The sequence below is a fragment of the Euleptes europaea genome, chromosome 15, assembly GCF_029931775.1.
Source record: "Euleptes europaea isolate rEulEur1 chromosome 15, rEulEur1.hap1, whole genome shotgun sequence".
Lineage (NCBI taxonomy): Eukaryota > Metazoa > Chordata > Lepidosauria > Squamata > Sphaerodactylidae > Euleptes > Euleptes europaea.
The window spans coordinates 42977536-42997898 of NC_079326.1; the positions used below are offsets into that span (position 1 = coordinate 42977536).

The 20363-nt window shown below is 43.1% G+C and overlaps 2 protein-coding genes across 2 annotated transcripts in view; one reads left to right on the forward strand and one right to left on the reverse strand.

The window, feature by feature from the left end:
- Window positions 1-1262: 1262 nt before the first annotated feature.
- FKBP7 (FKBP prolyl isomerase 7) lies at window positions 1263-10935 on the reverse strand. The gene is made up of 4 exons (XM_056861487.1): window positions 10670-10935; window positions 8437-8588; window positions 4083-4216; window positions 1263-1426 (listed from the first exon to the last, which is right to left on the reverse strand). The coding sequence occupies exons 1-4, from the start codon at window positions 10894-10896 to the stop codon at window positions 1265-1267; spliced, it is 675 nt and encodes a 224-aa protein (XP_056717465.1). The 5' UTR covers window positions 10897-10935; the 3' UTR covers window positions 1263-1264.
- A 2090-nt stretch (window positions 10936-13025) lies between these two features.
- Window positions 13026-20363, forward strand: part of PLEKHA3 (pleckstrin homology domain containing A3) — a 28315-nt gene continuing 20977 nt past the window's right edge. Inside the window, exon 1 of the mRNA XM_056861439.1 lies at window positions 13026-13154. Coding sequence (XP_056717417.1) covers window positions 13115-13154 — 40 coding nt within the window. The 5' untranslated portion in view covers window positions 13026-13114. The remainder of the gene's footprint in view (window positions 13155-20363) is intronic.

The window sequence follows — 20363 nt, forward strand, 5'->3', positions numbered from 1 at the left end:
GGGATCACTGCTAACAAAGCCAAAAATAACAAAAAACAGCTGTGTAGGAACATATCCCTTTATGCCACAGTGAAATATTGCACAAAAGGGTCTTGCTTGAAAATTGAATTTTTGAAAGAAAAAGGGCTAAATCTACAAAACTGAAATTTATTTGTTATGACTTTGGCTGAAGTATATGATCTGAAGATGTAAACTGGGATTTTGTGTGTGTTATCAGGATTAATGTCTTGCAGTTGTTTGTATATTCTTATCAGTGTCCTTAGTGCTTTCACGGTGCTTCTGTAACTCTGTAAACTAAAGCATGTCTTCCCTGGAGTTTTTTTCTTTAATAGATCACAGATGCTCCCATCAGATATGCCAGATCTGTGCAAAGTGCAAAGCCAGCAGTGACTACACCAGCATGGTGTAGTGGTTAAGAGCAGAGGTCTCTGATCTGAAGAACTGGGTTTGATTCCACACTCCTCCACATGAGTGGCAGATGCTAATCTGGTGAACTGGATCTGTTTCCCCACTCCTACACATGAAGCCAGCCAGATGACCTTGGACTAGTCAGTCCCACCTACCTCACAGGGTGTCTGTTGTGGGGAGGGGAAGGGAAGGAGTTTGTAAATCAGTTTGATTCTTCCTTAAGTGATAGAGAAAGTCGGCATATAAAAACCAACTCTTCTTCTCTTCCCTCTGCACTAAGTAAGGATGCAGACTTCTGACCTCTGCATGACAGCACATTTCTAAGTAGATAGGGAAAACTCCTTTTTCATATTCTACGTTTCATGAAAGCTTACAGCAGAATTAAGAATCACAAAGCATACAGACTACGCCTGATTTTCACAGATTACCAAACTCTGTTACTGAAAAGTAACTAATTTTATTCTTGATAAAAAGGCATAAAAATCGCAATGCAAATTATAGAAAACATGATGCACATTTTGGAATGTTTTAGCTATAAAACCAAAGCACAAGTTTTGTGTGCAAGTCCCAGAGACTTTAACGAGACAGAACACGGCTTTTCACTGGACTGCAACTCTTACCACCTATAATCCACAGCTCCACCTTCACTCTAGTGTGCATTAAGGACTCCTGCACAAGCTAAACTTTCATATTGATTTCAATGGAGGGGACAGTGCTGTAAGTACAGCCCTGTCCATTCCACTGAAGTGTATGGGGAAGCCCTTGTGCGCATGAAAGTCCACTCGAGAAGAAATGCTAGATTGGGGGCCCTTAAACAGTCTATAAGGCAATGAACAGATCTCTTAGCTCTGATCTGTTATAGTTCATCATGTTGGTAGACATTGTATTCTTTTGCAGATATGAAGCCATCTCCGTCACGGTCATTCTTTTTAAATATATCAGCCAAAACATTATCATGAACCGACGGGTCACGTTTCTTTCCATCTCTTTCAAATTCTTTCTTCAAATAATCACTTATCTGGAAGAATAAAATGGGAAGTAACCAGAGGATCATCACAAAGCTGATTATTACACCAGTATAGTCAAATAAATACAGCAATGCTAATTTAAAGAAGCTAAAACGCAATAAAAATATTTAACACTGTTTTCAAATGTTACCAATACATATAGAAGAAAAGGTAATAGCTACTTGGCAAAGATTAATTAATAAATTTGTTTGGAATGGGGAAAAAAAGAATTAACTTCAAAGTCATGCAAGATGATAAAAAAAAGGGGAGGAATGGCATTACAAAACTTGAAACTTTACTATCAAGCGGCGGGACTAACTTGGATTGCGGATTGGATTAAAGATCCTGAACAGAAAGCATTGAAGACAGAAAAAGGTCTGTGGGACCGGGGACTACATTTTTATCTTTGGAAGGCAAACAAAAAAAAATCAGAGATCTTTGGACAAAAACATATAATTATAGATGGCTTAATGAAAATCTGGCTGAGAAATAGGAATAGACTGAGTTCATATCCACCGTTAATAATGTCCCCAACTGATGTGTACTTAAATAAGGGAGAGAAAAAGCGTACGGACTTTATAACATACCAAGATATGATAAACAAGCAAAAAAAATAAACTTTGGAAGAAATTAAAAAGGACAATAAGAAAATAGACTGGTTAATATACAACAGACTAGTTGAAAAATGTAGACAAGACTGTTATCAACAAAACAAGTTAAAAGAAAGTACAGAATTTGAAACATTAATAAGTAAAGAAACAGATCATATAATGGGAAGACTGTATAAATTGCTGCTGAAATATGAAATAGAACAAGTTAAAACTTGTATGATCAAATGGATGCAGAACTTTAATAAAGAGATAACAATGCTACAATGGGAAACCCTATGGACTAAAATTCACATTGAGTAATAGCCTAAGAGAGAACTGGTATAAGCAATTTTTCAGATGGTATATGACCCCAGTAGACATCAATAAAATGAATGGATCATATGACAAACATTGCTGGAAGTGTAAAGATAAGGATGGGACCTATTTTCATTTGTGGTGGACATGTACAAAAGTAAAGAACTTCTGGATACAGATACATCAAGAAATGCAGAAAATTTTAAAAATTAAATTTCCACTACATCCAGAAATAATGTTGTTGGGAATAGAACCAGGAAATCTAGATAAAAACTCAAGAAACGTATTCAGCTATATGTTAACGGCGGCAAGGGTCGTCTTTGCAACGATGTGGAAACAAGAGGAGATTCCAGAAATAGAAAAATGGCAACAAAAAATGTCAGAATATGCAGTGATGGTGAAATTAACCACCATGTTGAGAGGAAGAACGATAAACAAATTTCAAAAGAACTATTACTGTTACTTTGAATATGCAAATTTGAAGTTTTAAAGTTAGACATCAGTAGGTAACAGCAGTGATTAGATATAGTTATTTTGGAAAGTAAGATTGTAAAAGCTGGAATTGTAAAAAGATTAAATATTATGTTAAGAAATCAGTTTATAACACAAAAGATAGGCACTATACCGATTAATAGGATTCTAGAAATATTAAATATTAATGTATTACAAGTAAGGTGATTGGTGATGGTAACAATGATAAATATTAATCCTGGAAAGAGCACAAGTGATATGTGAATGGGAATGTATGTAGTTTATGTCATGTTGTGTTAAAAAACAATAAAACATTATTAAAAAATATTTAACACTGTTTTTAAAAGTTACGGATCTTATAAGTTATATTTAAATAGCAGCCTGCAATCAAGGATTTTAAAAAATTGAAATGTATGAAAAGACTTACACATTAGGGGGCCACATGGCCTAATGGATAAGGCGTCTGACTTTGCATCAAAAGATTGCAGGTTCGAGTCCTGCCGCAGTCGCAGCCTGGGAAAGGTTTTGAGGTGTTCTCAAACCATGGTTTTGGGGAGGGGCTGTGGCTCAGTGGTACAGCATCTGCTCGGCATTCAGAAGGTCCCAGGTTCAATCCCTGGCATCTCCAGTTAAAGGGACTAGGCAGGTAGGTGATGTGAAAGACCCCTGCCTGAGACCCTGGAGAGCCGCTGCCGGTCTGAGTAGACAATACTGACTTGGATGGATCAAGGGTCTGATTCAGTATAAGGCAGCTTCATGTGTTCATGTTTTCCCATTGCTCTTTGTCACACATACTGGTTTTTCCATGGGGCTGTTGTGCTCATGGTAGGAAAGAATCTGTTGAACACATGAAGCTGCCTTATACTGAACCAGACCCTTGGTCCATCAAAGTTAGTATTGTCTACTCAGACCAGCAGCGGCTCTCCAGGGTCTCAGGCAGAGGTCTTTCCCATCAACTATTGATTGATGATGTTAAAATAAGAGAGCTCCTTATGGGTGAAATAGTGAAAACAAATCCTATGCTGCTCATGAAATTAGCCTAGAAAGAAAAGGGGTAATTGGGAAGGCCAAAAGTTATCCAGAGAAATTCATTTGGGTGGAAGACAAACTCGCTGTTCTTTCTAGAACAGCAAGAGGATGAGAAGGTGAGACCTGCTACTTTTAAACTTAGCTTTTTTATTTACTTTTGCTATGGTGCGATAGTAAGAAAAGGTAAGAGGCAAATAATAAACAAAGATGAGCAGAATGAGAGGGTATTTTACTGAGGTGGTTGGCAACAAAACTCATTTACCTCATCTCTTGAGAGTTTTTTGTCACTGTCCATGTCTATTTGAGAAAAAGCCTCAGCACTGCGTGGCCCTTTAGTTACGGCGTATAGTTCAATCTCGAAGATCAGAGTTGCATTCGGTGGAATTTTTGCTGGTTCTAAGAATGTAACAAGACCATTACAGGGACTTTTACACTGGTCACAGATAACCTTAAACACATATAATGCTGTTGTCATTGTTATTTGGAAAAATATTACTTTTAGCTTCTATGTTAGAGATGTTTGATTTTTAAATACAGTAGCAGGTATTTGCAGAACAACTCCCATTCATTCCGTGAAATTTTCCAAATGGATTGTGCCCCAAGTATATTGTTAGCGAAGTTTAACTATTCTTGAAGATAAAGGAAAAACAGTAAATAGCTCTGTTCCATAATGTCAGGCAGTCATTGTTCCTTAAATATAAATTGGCTAGCCAAACACCCATTGCATGCAGGGTTGCCAACCTCCAGATAATAGCTGGAGATCTCCCGTTATTACAACTGATTTCCAGCTAATAGAGATCAGATCACCTGGAGAAAATGGCCATTTTGGCAATTGGACTCTATGGCATTGAAGTCCCTCCCCTCCCCAGGCTCCACCCCAAAAACCTCCTGTTGATGGTGAAGAGGGACCTGGCAACCCTAAGTGCATAAAAGAGAGAAAGCATAATGTGAAACATGCCTTTTGGCGTATGGGGAAAAGCAGGCTCAAAATGCTGAGGTGAAAAATAAAATCTAAGTATCAAGGAACAAACTGGGCTTCCTTCCAGAAAGACTGATGTTTAGTGTACTACAATATCCTGTTATCAAAGCTACACACAAAAACTTGGCTTTGGGTCAGAAAGAAAGTGGCAGTTAGGAACCAATAATGAATTTGCGAGCTTTCCAAAGTCAGTCTCAAAAGTGATATTGACAAAGCCATGCAGCATGCCATTAATACAGAAGAATTTAGTCTGTCATTAATATAATAGTACAAAACTTAACATTTTTATATGCCCTCTCATCTAAAGTTATGAAGGTTTTTCTTCTTTCTTGACCTTCCATACACAGCACTGAAAACTAAAAGTTGGAACAGCCTTCGCCATTAACACAGGGGATATGAATGGTTATTGTCTTTTGATGAATTCAGAGTAAATAAAAATACAATATAACCATTTACATATGATCTGAGACAGGCTTGCACAACCTGTAATCCCCAGAGTTGACACCAGCCATGAATAATAGCCTATCAGGTGACTGACTGACAGGCTCCGTGTTTTAAAAGTCCTTATTCGGCAGCAAATACCGGATTAACTGAACCCCTAGTAAACCACTTATGCATTGTCTGGTGGGATTCTTAGCCTGGTGTGTTACAAATCACACAAGCCCGGTCTAAGATATTTCTATTTCTTTCATCAAGCTGTTTTATTTAGAAAAAACCTGAACACATGCTGGATAATTCTATGGAGCTCATATTTTGCTATCACTAAGCTCTTAAGATGTAGTGAGTGAAAGCACAAAGGATTCAGAGGCGAGCAGTGTTGAGAATTATACATACCACAGGAAAACACACGTAAAGACCTAGAAAGCCACATGCATTCTTGATACTCAAAACTAGCACCATCTTGCCCAGCATGCAGGCTTAAGTATATGGCAGGTTGGGAAAAAAGGCCTTCTTCAACTCCAGCCTAAAACAAACAGCCGTAAGTTAGTATTCAGTAATCATGCAACGCTCAGCTGCTCTTTGAGAATACTTGTGCAACCAGTAGTAGCACAATCCTAAAGTGAGCTACTCCGCCTAAGGCCATTGATTTCTATGGTCCTAGACTGGCATAACTGAATAGGGCTCAGTGGTAGAACCTCTGCTTGGCATGCAGAAGGTCCCAGGTTCAATCTCCGGCATCTCCAGTTAAAGAACTAGGCAAGTAGGTGATGTGAAAGACCCCTGCCTGAGACCTTGAAGAGCCACTGCCGGTCTGAATAGACAATACTGACTTGGATGGACCAAGGGTTATACGATTCAGTATAAGGCAGCTTCATGTGTTCATGTGCAATCAGGACATGCTAATGTGGTTGGGGAAATAATGGCCAACTAATTCAGCCTATGGAAGTCAAAGGGATACAATGCCTGCATACCTAAAGCATCACTGGTTCAAACTTAGGGCCACCCCATACCTGATGCGGGAGGGAGAAACCACATGTCTTTATTCATGTATATTTTACACACATTCAAAAACACTGGTAATTTTATACCAGCTTATGGATATATTTTTGTCATTTAGATTTTTGTGTGAACAAGTTTCCATGTTGCAAGACCCATGGTTTGTGTTAATGGTTAACATCAAGATACATAAGATATAACGTTTTTCAATTTTCAGATAAAAAATACCTTGTAAAGGTGTATTTCTGGATATGTCCTTAATAATCATGTTTGGTATGTATGACCACTGGGGAAGGCCTGATAGGCCAAAATGCGTTTGGTCCTGCATTGGTCATTTATAATGACTGTTATCATCAACTTTGTTTGAGATTTTTGTGACAGCTCATACTGATGTTTTTATATGTAGCCTGTATTGCAGGCCCTGTGTTTTAAACAAGCTTCTTGTGTACACCATGTAATAAATATAATTATTTTGTTATAGATTTTATAGTTTCCAGCTCAACCTTTGAGGTTCCCTTTATTCACGTTTCCTCCAGATCACATGTAAAGTCTGGGAGGGTCTATTTTTTACAGAAAATAGAGCACTTCTACAAGGACAGCTAGACGTTGCCACAACATTAACATTGTTTGAAGCGTTTTTCTCACAGTACAGCTTCAATTCTGGAAGCAGCCTAAGCTGGAGGAAAAACACTTTGAACAATGGAATGTGGCAAGAATCTGTACATTACTTATCTATTGCATGTATATATCTCCTTTCCTAATGACAGCATGCATACAGTTCCCAGGAGATTTCCCATCTAGACTCTGCTGGCCAAATCTAGACTGGCTTTGCTTCAGCAAGGTTGGCGAGTCATGTGACTTCAGACTACACCCTGGAACCATATCCATTTTTTGTTAAAAGCAGATACTTCCTCTGATCTCCCTATGAATGGACCTTGGGCATAGAATTCTTTATTCATTATAGGTACTAATCTCTTGCATATCTTTCTGTAATTTCCTACTGTATCGGCTTATCTTGCACTAGATTTTATGTTAATCCTACTTTGCGTACTTAACAATAGTTGGGGGTGGCCCTTACTCACTCTTGACTAAACCGATTACTCTCTTTCATTAGATCTTGTTTTAAACTTTGTAACATCTACTCATCTGCCCTTCTGTTGTGAATATAAAAGCATCAGCCTAATAAATATACACTCCAATGCATCTGATGAAGCGAGCTCTCACAGCAGCTTATGCTGGAATGGATTCTGTTAATCTTTAAGGTGCCACTAGACTCCTGTTTTATTTTACTACCATTACAAGGTGCTTATGGCCAGAAAACATAAAGAGAATAAAGGTGGAGCTAAATCATCCCTACATTTTACAGTGAACAGCTAGCCCTTCTGTGGATAGACAAACCTACATAATGGGACCAGCCATGACTATGATGTAGACTTCAGGTTGCAGGTTTACAGAAAAAAAGACCAACTTGGGGGCGAAAACCCATTAAAAACTTCCCTTGCAAACTCTGCCAGCGTGCAGAATAGGGAAAGCAGCAATGGGGGGAGGGGTTGGAGCTGGTGGCAAAGTAATGGGTAGTCTGAGACAGGGAAGAGAAATCAGTTTTCCCACCCCAAGTCTTTGGGGTTCCTCCTCGTTGCTTTTAAACGGAAACAACATTATATTACTAGGGTCTCAGCAATATGCTTCTGACCAATAGGTTTCAAAACTCCTTTAACTATAGTGTTGTTCTGGGTCCCCAGCCTTTTCAAGCCTGTGGGTATCTTTGGTATTTTGACACAAGGTACGTATGTTATTTTGATTTGGTCAAATGACTGTAAATTAAAGATTGACTGATTGATTTAGACAAGGTAGTGGATGCAACCACACAACGGCTGCCGCAGAAGGTAGAGCCAACTATAAAATGGCTGCTGCTGTGAGGCAGAGCCAACCACAAATGTTCGAATCTCTGTTTCAGGCAGAATCTCTGTTTAATAAGGACCTCTTTTACAATGAATACCTACAGTAACACAGTGAAGATCTTTGTGCTGTGGTGGCAGCTGTTGCTGATACAACTCTTTAAAAATCTCCACAGCAGATCAGCAGCCCTACGGGGCAAAAGCACCACCTGGCTGTCCACCCACTTGCTAAAAACCCTTGTTGAGAGCCAGAAGTGTAGCTGAAAGTATACGGAAAAGCCAGAGACACATCTTTGTTTTACCGTATCCTTGCTGCCCATATGCTAGCGAAGGAGGAATGATCACTCTGCGTTTCTCTCCGGGACACATATTCAACATGGCAATATCCAATCCTTTGATGACTTGCCCAACGCCAAGAACAAACCATTTTGGGTGGCCTTCATTTTGTGTTCGGCTACAGAGAAAAACCAAGAGAGAGATTTTAAAACACCCTCGTTAAAGGTCAAGAAAGCTACTGAATCAATAAGCACGCCATCATTTGTGGTGAACATATATTAAGAGTATTGTCGAAGGCTTTCACGATCAGAGTTCATTGGTTCTTGTAGGTTATCCAAGACCACGGTTACACAACCCAGATAACCTACAAGAACCAATATATTAGAGTTTTTGTAAATAACTAATCCCACATCTTTCTGGATTGTAGAATACTATATAAAGGGGCAGCCAGCAATTAATTTCTTTTTCCTGCTTGGGCACAGCGAAGAAGAAAGAAGAGGAAGGAAGGAAGGAAGAAGTGGTAGTGGTAGTCTCAAAGTGGCTTACAATTGCCTTCCCTTCCTCTCCCCACAACAGGCACCTTGTGAGGTGAGGCTGAGAGTTCTGAGAGAACTGTGACTGGCCCAAGGTTACCCAGCAGGCTGAATGTGGAGGAGTGGGGAATCTAACCTGGTTCTATAGATCAGGGTCCGCCACTCATGTGGAGGAGTAGGGAATCAAACCCGGTTCTCCAGAGTAGAGTCCGCTGCTCTTAACCCACTACACTACAAAGTGTGCCATACCCGGGGGCACAGGGCATCCACCAATGCACCAGCTCCAATGGATAAATTCTCCCACCAATATTAGCACATGCACACAATTAAGCTATTTGGACAGTGTAGCACCGTATCTCAAAATCAGGCACACAGAGTTGGAAGTGGGGACTTCTGTTTAGCCTGGCAACTGGTGGCAGCTTTGGCAGATGGGACATGGGGGTCAGAGATGGCATCTGTGCCATGGTGTTACTTCCTGGAAAACCATAGAGTTCCCAGAGATTCCTAGGGCTACTCGATGTGACTTCCAAGTTTCCCCAGAAGTGACATCACGACACACATGCACCCAACTTTTTAAATTTTTCTGGCACCACTCCCCACACTCCACCCCCAAATCTCCACGAATTTCCCAACCCGAAGTTGTCAACCCTAGGCCAGGTCTCAGTACAGTGCATCATCTACATGCATCACACATATGTCATTGTATGTCACTGAAAGTATGGGTATCCCCCCCCTCATATATTAACTTTGCCCGTTTCAAATTAATAGGGTTGCCAGCTCCAGGTTGGGAAATTCCTGGAGTTTTTTTTGGGCGGAGCCTGAGAACGGCGGGGTTTGGGGAGGGGAGGGTTGCCAGGTCCCTCTTTGCCACCAGCGGGAGGTTTTTGGGTCGGAGCCTGAGGAGGGCGGGGTTTGGGGAGGGACTTCAATGCCATAGAGTCCACTTGCCAAAGCGGCTATTTTCTCCAGGTGAACTGATCGCTATCGGCTGGAGATCAGTTGTAATAGCAGGAGATCGTCTGCTAGTACCTGGAGGCTGGCAACCCTATTCTGCCTGGATCATGTGAACTTGCTGGATACTTCTGCTTTGTTAATACTCTGCATAGAAAGATGTGTTCTGTGTATCATCTTAAGTAGAAAATACACTCTTCTAAACCAGTGGACTTACAAAGGTGTAACTCTGCTGAGGTTGGCAACCCTAGGGGAGGGACTTCAATGCATAGAGTCCAACTGCCAAAGTGGCCATTTTCTCCAGGTGAACTGATCTCTATTGGCTGGAGGTCAGTTGCAATAGCTGCTACCTGGAGGTTGGCAACCTTACAAATTAATTGGTTCTTGTAGGCTATCCGGGCTGCGTGACCGTGGTCTTGGTATTTTCTTTCCTGACGTTTCGCCCACAGCTGCAGCAGGCATCTTCAGAGGAGTAACACTGAAGGACAGTGTCTCTCAGTGTCAAGTGTGTAGGAAGAGTAACATATAGTCAGAAAGTGGGGGGGGGTTTGAGCTGAATCACTGTCCTGCAAAAAGTATCAAAGGTAATTACAAATTAAACAAATTACAAATTAAACAAGCCAAAGCGTTCATCCGAGCAGCTTGTGTCCTAACTAATCAAACAAATCAAAGCGTTTATTGGAGCAGGGGAGGGGAGCGTTAGGAGGAGGCGCAAACCCAGCAGAGGGAGGGAGGATACGGTGCGGGCAGGCAGCACAGCCCCTCCCCAACTCACCTGCAATAAAACTTGGATTGATCACTGGCCAGGTAGCCGTCGTAATGGGCATTCAGCAGATCGCCCTTCTTGCTCTTTTGCTGGCACTCTTTGGGGACGTGCAGGATCTCCATTTGCACAAGATCCCCGTTTGCCGGGGCGCCTTCCCTCTGTTGCCCGCGCGCCTGGAGAAGCAGAAGAGCCACAACCTGCAGGGAAAGGCAGAGCATGACCGCCCCGAAGCGCATCTTGGCTACAAGCACCGATCGGCGTAGCTGGAGCTGCAGCAGCAAGGACGTGCAAGCGCAACGTCAGAATGCGCCTCTCTTCTCCCGGGGCTGCGTGGCAATGCCATTGTTCGACGTCACCCGGGGGCGTGGCCCCAAATACTCCAGATGTTGCCTTCTGGCGGCCTTATAAGCAAGTCTGCCTTATTCCTCCTCTCCTTTTTTTTTTTTTGGCTCCTGTTTGTCCTCCCTCCCTCCTTGACTCTTCCCCCACCCATGTAGGCTTTTGCAGCGCTGCTCCTGTTTCAGGCGACGTCTGCAGGTCTCCTTCCTTGTTCACCCCTAGGGTGGCGATTGTGGATGGGTGGCAGATGGGTTGGGAGTGCAGGGTCTTGCAGCGGAGACCATTTGTCCCCCTTGGAGGAGAACCCGGGCTAGGTCTCCCCCCGGCCTGGGCGCTTTTGTTGGCCAACCATTCGGCCATTTACGCACGGGAAGTTTTGCCTTGGGTTTGCCACGGTCTAGATGCACGTTTTCTCCGTCCAAATGATCCAAGCTCAACAATAAGCCCCCCATGCAGAGTTTTGAGAATTCGGATGGGGGGAAAAGGTGCATCTAGAGAGTGACAAATCCAAGGCAAAACCTCCTAGGTCACTTAATATTTGCCTCGGTTAATGTATTCCTCCCTCTTCGGGTCGGAAAGAGTTCAGGGCGCTGAGATTTTTATTTTTTAAAAGCCTGATCCTTCCCCACGCATGTCTGTTTGGAGTTAAGCCCCCCCCCTGTATTCAACGGAGGGTTGCAGCGCATTCGGTAAACCAGGGTTAAATCCGCTCTAAATCTATTGCAGTCAAATGTGTTTTCTAAGGGCAAAAAGGCATGGGAGGTTTTGCTTTGGATTTGCAGCTCTCTCTCTAGATGCACCGTTTCCCCCACCTGAATTCTCAAAACTCTGCCTGGGGGCTTATCTTTGAGTTTTGATAATTTGGCTGGGGGAAATGTGCATTTAGAGAGTGGCAAACCCAAGGCAAAACCTCCCATGTATTAATCCCCAGCAACAAATGGGCATAGGGCTGCGGTCTGCAGGTCGGCAGAGAGGCAATCTGGAACGAAGGTGTGTTAGATAGATATAGATTGGGAGCCGTGCATCGTTTGCGGGAGTGTATGTAGACACAGGCCATTTATGCCTGGGAGGTTTTGCTTTGGGTTTGCCACTCTCAAGATGCACATTTCCCCCATCCAAAATCTCAAAACTCAACAATAAGCCCCCATGCAGAGTTTTGAGAATTTGAATGGGGGAAATGTGCATCTACGGAGCGGCAAACCCAAAGCAAAACCTCCCACGATGAAACAACCATGGGCCATTTACGCACGGGAAGTTTTGCCTTGGATTTGCCGCTCACTAGATGCGCATTTTTCCCCCATCCAGATTCTCAAAACTCTGCATGGGGGTTTATTGTTGAGTTTTGAGAATTCGTATGGGGGAAATGCACATCTAGAGAGCGGCAAATCCCAGGCAAAACCTCCCGTCCATAAATGGCCCATGGTACATACATCCGGATTTATTTTTTTAAAAAGCCCCTTCGATGGGCGTGTACGCAGGCGCGTGCGCCTTACCACTTCCTCTTTTGAGTTTTTTTGGACTGATGCGGGCATGCAAACTGCGTGCGCACATGTCCCCCCCCTTTTTCCTTTAAAAAAAAAACACACACACACCAAAAACCCAACACACAGCTCCTTTCATCCAGGAAGTAAATGAGACGTCAGGTCAAGGGAGCTCAACGCAAAGGGCCAAGGGGGAGGGAAGGAGGAAAGGAAAGCAAGGCTGGAGAGGAGGGGAGTAATCGGAGCCGATGCAAAGAGCTGCCTTTTTTATTTTTTATTTTGCAAAGCCGATGCAAACAGCCCCCACTTTTTTTTCCTTTTCCTTTTTTTTTTTTTGCTAATCGCTTTCTTTCCCCACCCAGTGGCTGCGATGCGCATAGGCAATGAATGACTCCGCTGCTGCTGCTGCTGCTGTTGCACGTGCCCATAACCCAGCTGGGCTAGCATCCCCGTCCCCATCCATAGGCTTCTGCTCCTGCTCCCCCGAGCAAAAACCGCCCAGCTGTCCATGTCCATAGGGGCTTTCTGCTGCCAGGGAGGGAGCGGGCGACGCGAGGAGACCCACTTGCTTCTGCTGCTCTTCCCCCCGGAGGAGGGAGAGACCAGGATGCTGCGCCAGCCGCCGTTTTGAACTATGGAAGGAGTTCTGTTCAAGTGGACCAATTATATCACGGGTAAGGGGGCATCTGAGAGCCAGCGGGGTGTAGTGGGAAAGATGCTCCAGTCCCTTGACCATCTTGGTTGACCCTTTCCTGGACTTTTTTTTCCAGCTCTGCATCTGTCCTTTTTGAGATAAGATGCCTTGAACTGCACATAATATTCCCAATGAGGTTGCAGCATAGATCTAGACCAGTGGTTCCCAACCTTTTTTTGACCGGGGACCACTAGGACTTTTTTTATTCGGTGCAGGGACCCCAAGGTTCAAAATAAAAATTCCCCGAATTTGAAAATAAACTTTAATCATAACTGTTAGTTAAACATTAAACTTAGAATAATATTTGAATATATATTTTTATAATAGAGAACTTTTAATTGAAAATATTAATTTATTATGGGTTTATAACTTTGTTTTGCGGACCCCTGGGGGTCCATGGACCCCTGGTTGGGAACCAGTGATCTAGACCAAAGCATTATGGTATTGGCTATTTTATTTTCAATCCCATTCCTAATAGTACCCAGCATAGAGTTTGCCGTTTTCACTGTTGCAGCACAGTGGGTTGACATTTTCATCTGACTGTCCACTATGAGAGCCAGCGGGGTGTAGTGGTTAAGAGCGGTGGTTTGGAGCGGTGGGCTCTGATCTGGAGGACCGGGTTTGAGTCCCCACTCTTCCACATGAGCGGTGGAAGCTAATCTGGTGAACTGGGTTGGTTTCCCCTCTCCTACACATGAAGCCAGCTGGGTGACCTTGGGCAAGTCACTCTCTCTCAGCCCCACCTACCTCACAGGGTGTCTGTTGTGGGGAGGGGGAGGGAAGGTGGTTGTAAGCGGGCTTGAGTCTCCCTTAAGTGGTAGAGAAAGTCGGCATATAAAAACCAACTCTTCTTCTTCATCATCTGGGGAGGGGGGTGTCCCCGGCGTCTCTTGATCCAGGAGGATGGGCTGTGGCTCAGTTTGTAGAGCATCTACTTGGCATGCAGAAGGTCCCAGGTTCAATCCCCGGCATCTCCAGTCGAAAGGACCAGGCAAGTAGGTGATGTGAAAGACCTCTGCCTGTGACCCTGGAGAGCCACTGCCCGTCTGAGTAGACAATACTGACTTGGATGGATCATGGGTCTGGTTCAGTATAAGGTAGCTTCATATGTATGTTCAAAACACCTGAGAACATAAGAAAGGCCGTGCTGGATCAGACCAAGGTCCATCGAGTCCAGAAGTCTGTTCTCACAGTGGCCAACCTCATCAGCAAGGGGAGGGGGATGTTTACAGAGAGGGTTTTTTTGGCCACCTGCTTTCATGCAGCTCCAGCTGGGTGAGCTGCCTTACTCTGAGTCCAGCCACTGATCATTCAAGGTCAGTGTTGTCTACTCTGACCGGCAGCAGCTTTCCAGGGTCTCCGGGACTCTGTGGGGAGAGGATTGAACCTGGCACCTTCTGCATGCAAATCAGTTGCTCTTGTCACTGAGCCACACTTCCTTTTCAGGTCTTTTGAACAAATGAGGCCTGCTTGTTTCATTGGGTAAAAATTATGCTTGAATGGGCTGGGCGATTTTGGAGACAAGTGTTTAAAGCACACTGCAGGATTTAGCGAATGTGGCCTAGTTCTTGCTGTTCACCAAAACCCTTAGTTAACCTCCTTCATTCCCATTCTTCCACAGGCTCCGCAGATAGAAATCTGTAGGCTTTTCGGTGTGGAAGACATTTCAGACCCACACTGACTGAGTCAGAGGCACCCTGATAAGTCTCATGGTTCTGAGTTTATCACCAAACGTGGGCCTCCTGGGTGTTTTTGCAGAATGGGAAACTTTGGTTGGGATGAGTAATGTAAGGAGACATCTCTTGTCTGCTGAGGAGGTCTGCTGTTGTCTGCGTTACCAGCCAAACTTAATTGCCATCAAGATGAGATTCTTAAAAAGCCTGGGGGAAAAAACCCAGACACAAACTATACCACTGAACAGGGCAAGTCACTCTCTCTCAGCCCCACCTACCTCACAGGGTGTCTGTTGTGGGGAGGGGAAGGGAAGGAGATTGTAAGCCAGTTTGATTCTCCCTTAAGTGGTAGAAAAAATCGGCATATAAAAACCAACTCTTTTTCTTCTTCAAGTATATGGTAAATCTTTTTTTCTAAGATCCCCCCCCCCAAGGATTTGTTGCCTTTGATTAAACCACCTGCTATTGAATCGCTACTGCCATTTGATACAGAGGGGATCACGTACTTTTAGACTGACTTTATTATGTGTTTACCTTTGTGGACCTTGGGAATGAAGCACCAGCTTTCCAAAATGTTCTTATCCAAGCTAGTCACTCTTGATGAATTCACGATTGATCCATAGGGATCCCTGTCCCACATGCTCAAAGGTTTGCTACGTAAAGAGCTGCCTCATACTGGTCAAATCTCCTTTGGTCCTAATGCTGTCTGTCATCTTGGCAGAAGTTTTCTACCTGACATAATGCCTTTTTTTATTAAGTGACAGGGATCCGAAGGCTACATTGTCAGTGGCAAGATTTATTTCAGTCCTTATATCCCTCAAACATTAGATTTACGCTGCTTAAGATCAATGGCTTCTAAGGGATAAAAGGAAAGGAAAGAAGTTTTCTACAACTTTGATGCCAACAACTGTGGCTGATCTTGTTATTATATATGTGCAAACCATAAAATGAAAGCCTGCAGTGCGGGGGAGACAGGAAAAATTGTATTTTTCCCTGAGGATTTAAAATTTAATTTAATGTATTTAATTATACTACATCTGTACAGAGGTAGGTGTTTTCAAAGTTATAAAGCTTTGCTTAATATACAAATATATAGGTAATCCTACCCTATTGAAACTATAAGAGTTTCTGTCCAATTGTACTGTTAAGTTCCATAAATAGGCCACAGAGTACAATTTTCTATGTTAACTAAGTTATAAATGATGGCTTTTATGTTATTAAATCACTGAAAGAAGTTGAGGTTTGATAGGAAAGCATATTTTTCAATTCCCTCCATCAAGCCCCAATTTCCCCCCCTGGCTTCAAAATTTCTGGAAATTTTATAGCTTTAACAAAGCATCTGAGCTTTTTCTCCTCCATAATTATGTTTAGTTTAGAGCAAGGGTGTCAAACACAAGGCCCGAGGGCCAGATCCAGCCCCTTGAGAACTCTCATCCGGCCCACTAGGCAGCCAAGGCAGCCCCACCCCACAATCTGGGCTGGCGAGGCTTGGCCCATCCCAACCAAGTGACATTTATGTCATATCTGGCCCTCGTAACAATTGAGTTCAACACCTCTGGTTTAGATTTTTTTTTAAGTGTTAAGTTCCTAGTTCTAAAGGATTTGCTACAGATGTAAGATGCTACTTCTTCTAAAGTTCTGCCCCTTATTTTGGGATAAATTCCTACACTCCAGTGGGTATTCTATACTGTGAAACATTTCTTCATGGTTGTTGATTGAGGGAGACATCCTATAACCCTTGCCTTGGAAATATTTTTATCTATGGCTTTTAATGGTACTTTTACTAACCGTATACCTTAGATTCTGTGTTTTTGTATTTCTGTATGTTTGGTTTTTCTGTATTACTAAATTTATTGATTTGTTTTGCTCAATATCTGTTGGTCTGCGATCATGTGGAACAGAATAAAGGGAAAAAAGTAAAGGGAAAGGGAGACATCTCGTTTGTAATATTTCAATTTGAAATTGTAACTGGTGATGATCAGGCACAAGTGAGATGAACTTTGATCGCTGGGGATTGTACAGGATTGTTCTATTGAGGCAGGGCTTGTTTATCATAGCTTTATGGGTATATGTGTGGCAGGTTGTGGGAGTCTAGTAGATGGGTTTTGAGGTTGCCAGCAGTGAGTGTTAGGAAATATATCATAAGGAGGCAAAAGTCACACGTTGAAAACATCAGGCAGGTCCACAATTCTGGAGAAGGAATGGACCTTTGCATAACTTGTAGCTGTCAACATGTTATTTAGAAATACCTCTCATAGCATCTTATCAGCAACTTCGCACATGTAAATTCCAAAGGAATGGTCCTGTGATTCTGCTGCAGCCAAAGCAGCAGAGCCGTGAGCGCATTTTCTCAGATGCATGAACTGTTACGTTCAGTTGGTTGAGATATATATACACAATGCTGCCAACAGCAGAAGGATAAGGGGGAGTTATGACAAAGAGAGCCAAGAACACAGCCCAGTTTCCCAGAACATAGGTGTATTATATAACATTGCAGAGCAGGAATGAAAACAAGAAATAGTCAAAAGAGTAAATGATTCGCTCAGAGTGGGTGTGGACCACTCCCAACAGCTGATGAATTAGCAAAGGTAGGATGAATTTGGACAGTGTATGTAAACCTGTAAGGAGGAACAGTTACTTTATGTAATGAGTGAACCATTCCCAGTCTGACAGTATCTTTGGATGTCTTCCAAATGTATCCCATGCTTCCTTTGGGAAGCTAGTGGAAGCTTAAACAGGACTCCCAGGCAGTCTCATAGAATCATATAGAAGGGACCACCAGGGCCATCTAGTCCAGCCCCCTGCACAATGCAGGAAATTCACAACTCCCTCCTCCCACACCCCCAGTGACTCCTACTCCATGCCCAGAAGATGGCCAAGATACCCTCCCTCTCATGATCTGCCTAAGGTCGTAGAATCAGCATTGCTGATGGCCATCTAGCCTCTGCTTGAAAACCTCGAGGGAAGGAACGCTTACCACCTCCTGTTCCACTGAGGAACTGCTCTAACAGAAAACTGCCTTATACTGAGGCAGGCTATTGGTCTAACAAGATCAGCATTGTCTACTTTGACTGGCTGCAGTTCTCCAGGGTCTTATCTAGAGGTCTTGCATATGACCAACTGTGTGTGTGTGAAGTGCCGTCAAGTTGCTTCCGACTCATGGCGACCCTATGAATCATTGTCCTCCAAAATGTCCCATCTTTGACAGCCTTGCTCAGGTCTTGCAAACTGAGGGCTGTGGCTTCCTTTATTGAGTCAACCCATCTCTTGTTGGGTCTTCCTCTTTTCCTGCTGCCCTCAACTTTTCCTAGCATGACTATCTTTTCTAGTGACTCTTGCCTTCTCATAATGTGACCAAAATACGATAACCTCAGTCTAGTCAGTTTAGCTTCAAATCAGGCTTGATTTGATCTATAACCCACTGATTTATTTTTTTGCAGTCCATGGTATCCGTAACACTCCTCCAACACCACATTTCAGAGGAATCTACTTTCTTCCTGTCAGCTTTCTTCATTGTCCAGCTTTCACACCACACCCAAACACAGTAATAGGGAATACGATGGCATGAACTAACCCAATTCTTTTAACTGGATATGCCAGGAATTGAATTTAGGACTTCTGCATACCAAGCAATTGTTCTGCCACTCATCCATGCCCCTACCAATCTCACATCAAGACAGCGGTATCTGGACTGAGACCCATTTAACTTTTAACAGTGTACATACCATTCTCAGGGAGTAAATAAAGACCCGAAATACACTCTTGATTTTCGTTGTCATGGTATTCTGGCCGGCTTAGTAATGTGCACCTAGTAGCAATTTTAGCAACTTTTTTAAAATAAGGAAAACCTTGAGTAGTAGCATATGGAAAGCTGTTTGGAGAAAGGAGGATGGGCAAAGGGATTGAGTCTCCATGGAGAACAATGTCTGGATTCCATTTTTGGCTGCAGAATCTGTGTTTATGCTTGGTGGCCCTGTATAGAAGTGTTTAAACTGCCTCTTGAATTGTGCCTGTCTGTAGTATCATTACATTTATGATTCTGAGATGTGTTCTCTTCTTTTTAAATTACCCCTCCCCTCAAAGCCTTGTCTGAATCTCGTTTCCTTTGGAAACTTTCTTGACTTTGGTAGGTTTGCAGAGTGGCTATCATTTTTTTCTAGCGGCTTCTTCCCGGATAGGCTGTTCTGGGTTAGATTTTATGTAACTGGAAGTCAGGGCTAAATTAGATGTGACAGGGCGGTCATGTTTGTTCATGTTTCCATCTTGCTTGCATCTAAAGCATCTAAATGTGGGTGAAAGGAGCTGAGCCTTTGTGTGCTTTATTCTCACATCAGTCTCTTACGGGGAGCACTTTTCTCCCCAGCCCAGTTTACCTAGTGTTGGAACAGGGTGGGAGGAAAATAGCACGCAGCCAGTCACATAGTACAAGGAAATTCAATCTTCCCTGAGCTGTGAGCCCATTTTATTGTCAAAAGTAGACCTGCCCCACACATTTGGTTTTAGACGTGAAAAGGACCGACATATACAGAACCAATGTGGCTGTCCGCATCACATAGGGTTGCCAGGCCCCCCTTGGCCACTGGCGGGAGATGGTGGGTAGGGTTGCCAGATTAGGCTGGGAAACTCCTGGAGATTTGGGGATGGAGCCTGGGGAGGACAGGGATCTCAGTGGAGTACAATGCCACAGAGTCCACCCTCCAAAACATCCCTTTTCTTCAGGGGAACCGACCTCTGCAGTCTGGAGATGAGCTGTATTTCCGGGGGATCCCCAGGTCCCGCCTGGAGGCTGGCATCCCTAATATCACACCTACTTTTGGTTTTAGACATGGCCAGTCACTTAGAGCTCTGCTTGTCCGTTTTATTATCCGTGGCCAGCTTTGTCTGTCTATCTCCATTCTATTTATGAATATATGAAGTCATATAAAAAAGCAAAATAATATAAAACATAGGGTTTAAGATAAAATCCAAATCCCCAAGCTATCTGTCTGATTCACGGTTGTATAGTTTACATACGCTTTACATGTGGCTTTGACTTCAACTTCAGAGGCTCAATGGAGTAAACAAGTCTGCATGCAAAGTTAATGCAAGCTGTGGTTAAGGGCCGATAAAAAGGAAATTGCGTTTTAACGGCGTCATTGAAGAAGGACGAAAACAGGGTTAGGAAATGCAGTTTGATTTTGAAGGATTTCCTGAATATTAAAGATAAAGAGTTCTCATTTTTTGCTCTCGGTATTCTTTCGCTTCCAATACAGTGTTATGTGGTACTTTGGAAAATGGCGTAGGTTTTTTTTTTTTTTGCTGTCCATGGCTGTAGCATAACATGACATTAATGGTGGGCAGAAGCCTAGCAGATTTGGAGTCATACTAAATTATGAGGAGTGTAAATTGCTGTAGGAAGCAGTTGTAAGCAGAAGTAAGTCCCGTTTTATTCAGTTTGAGGACTGAATTAAAGGGGGCCTCTGAGCATGTATGTTTTGGGCTACAGGAGAGTTTTGATCCTTATGGATTAAGCAACC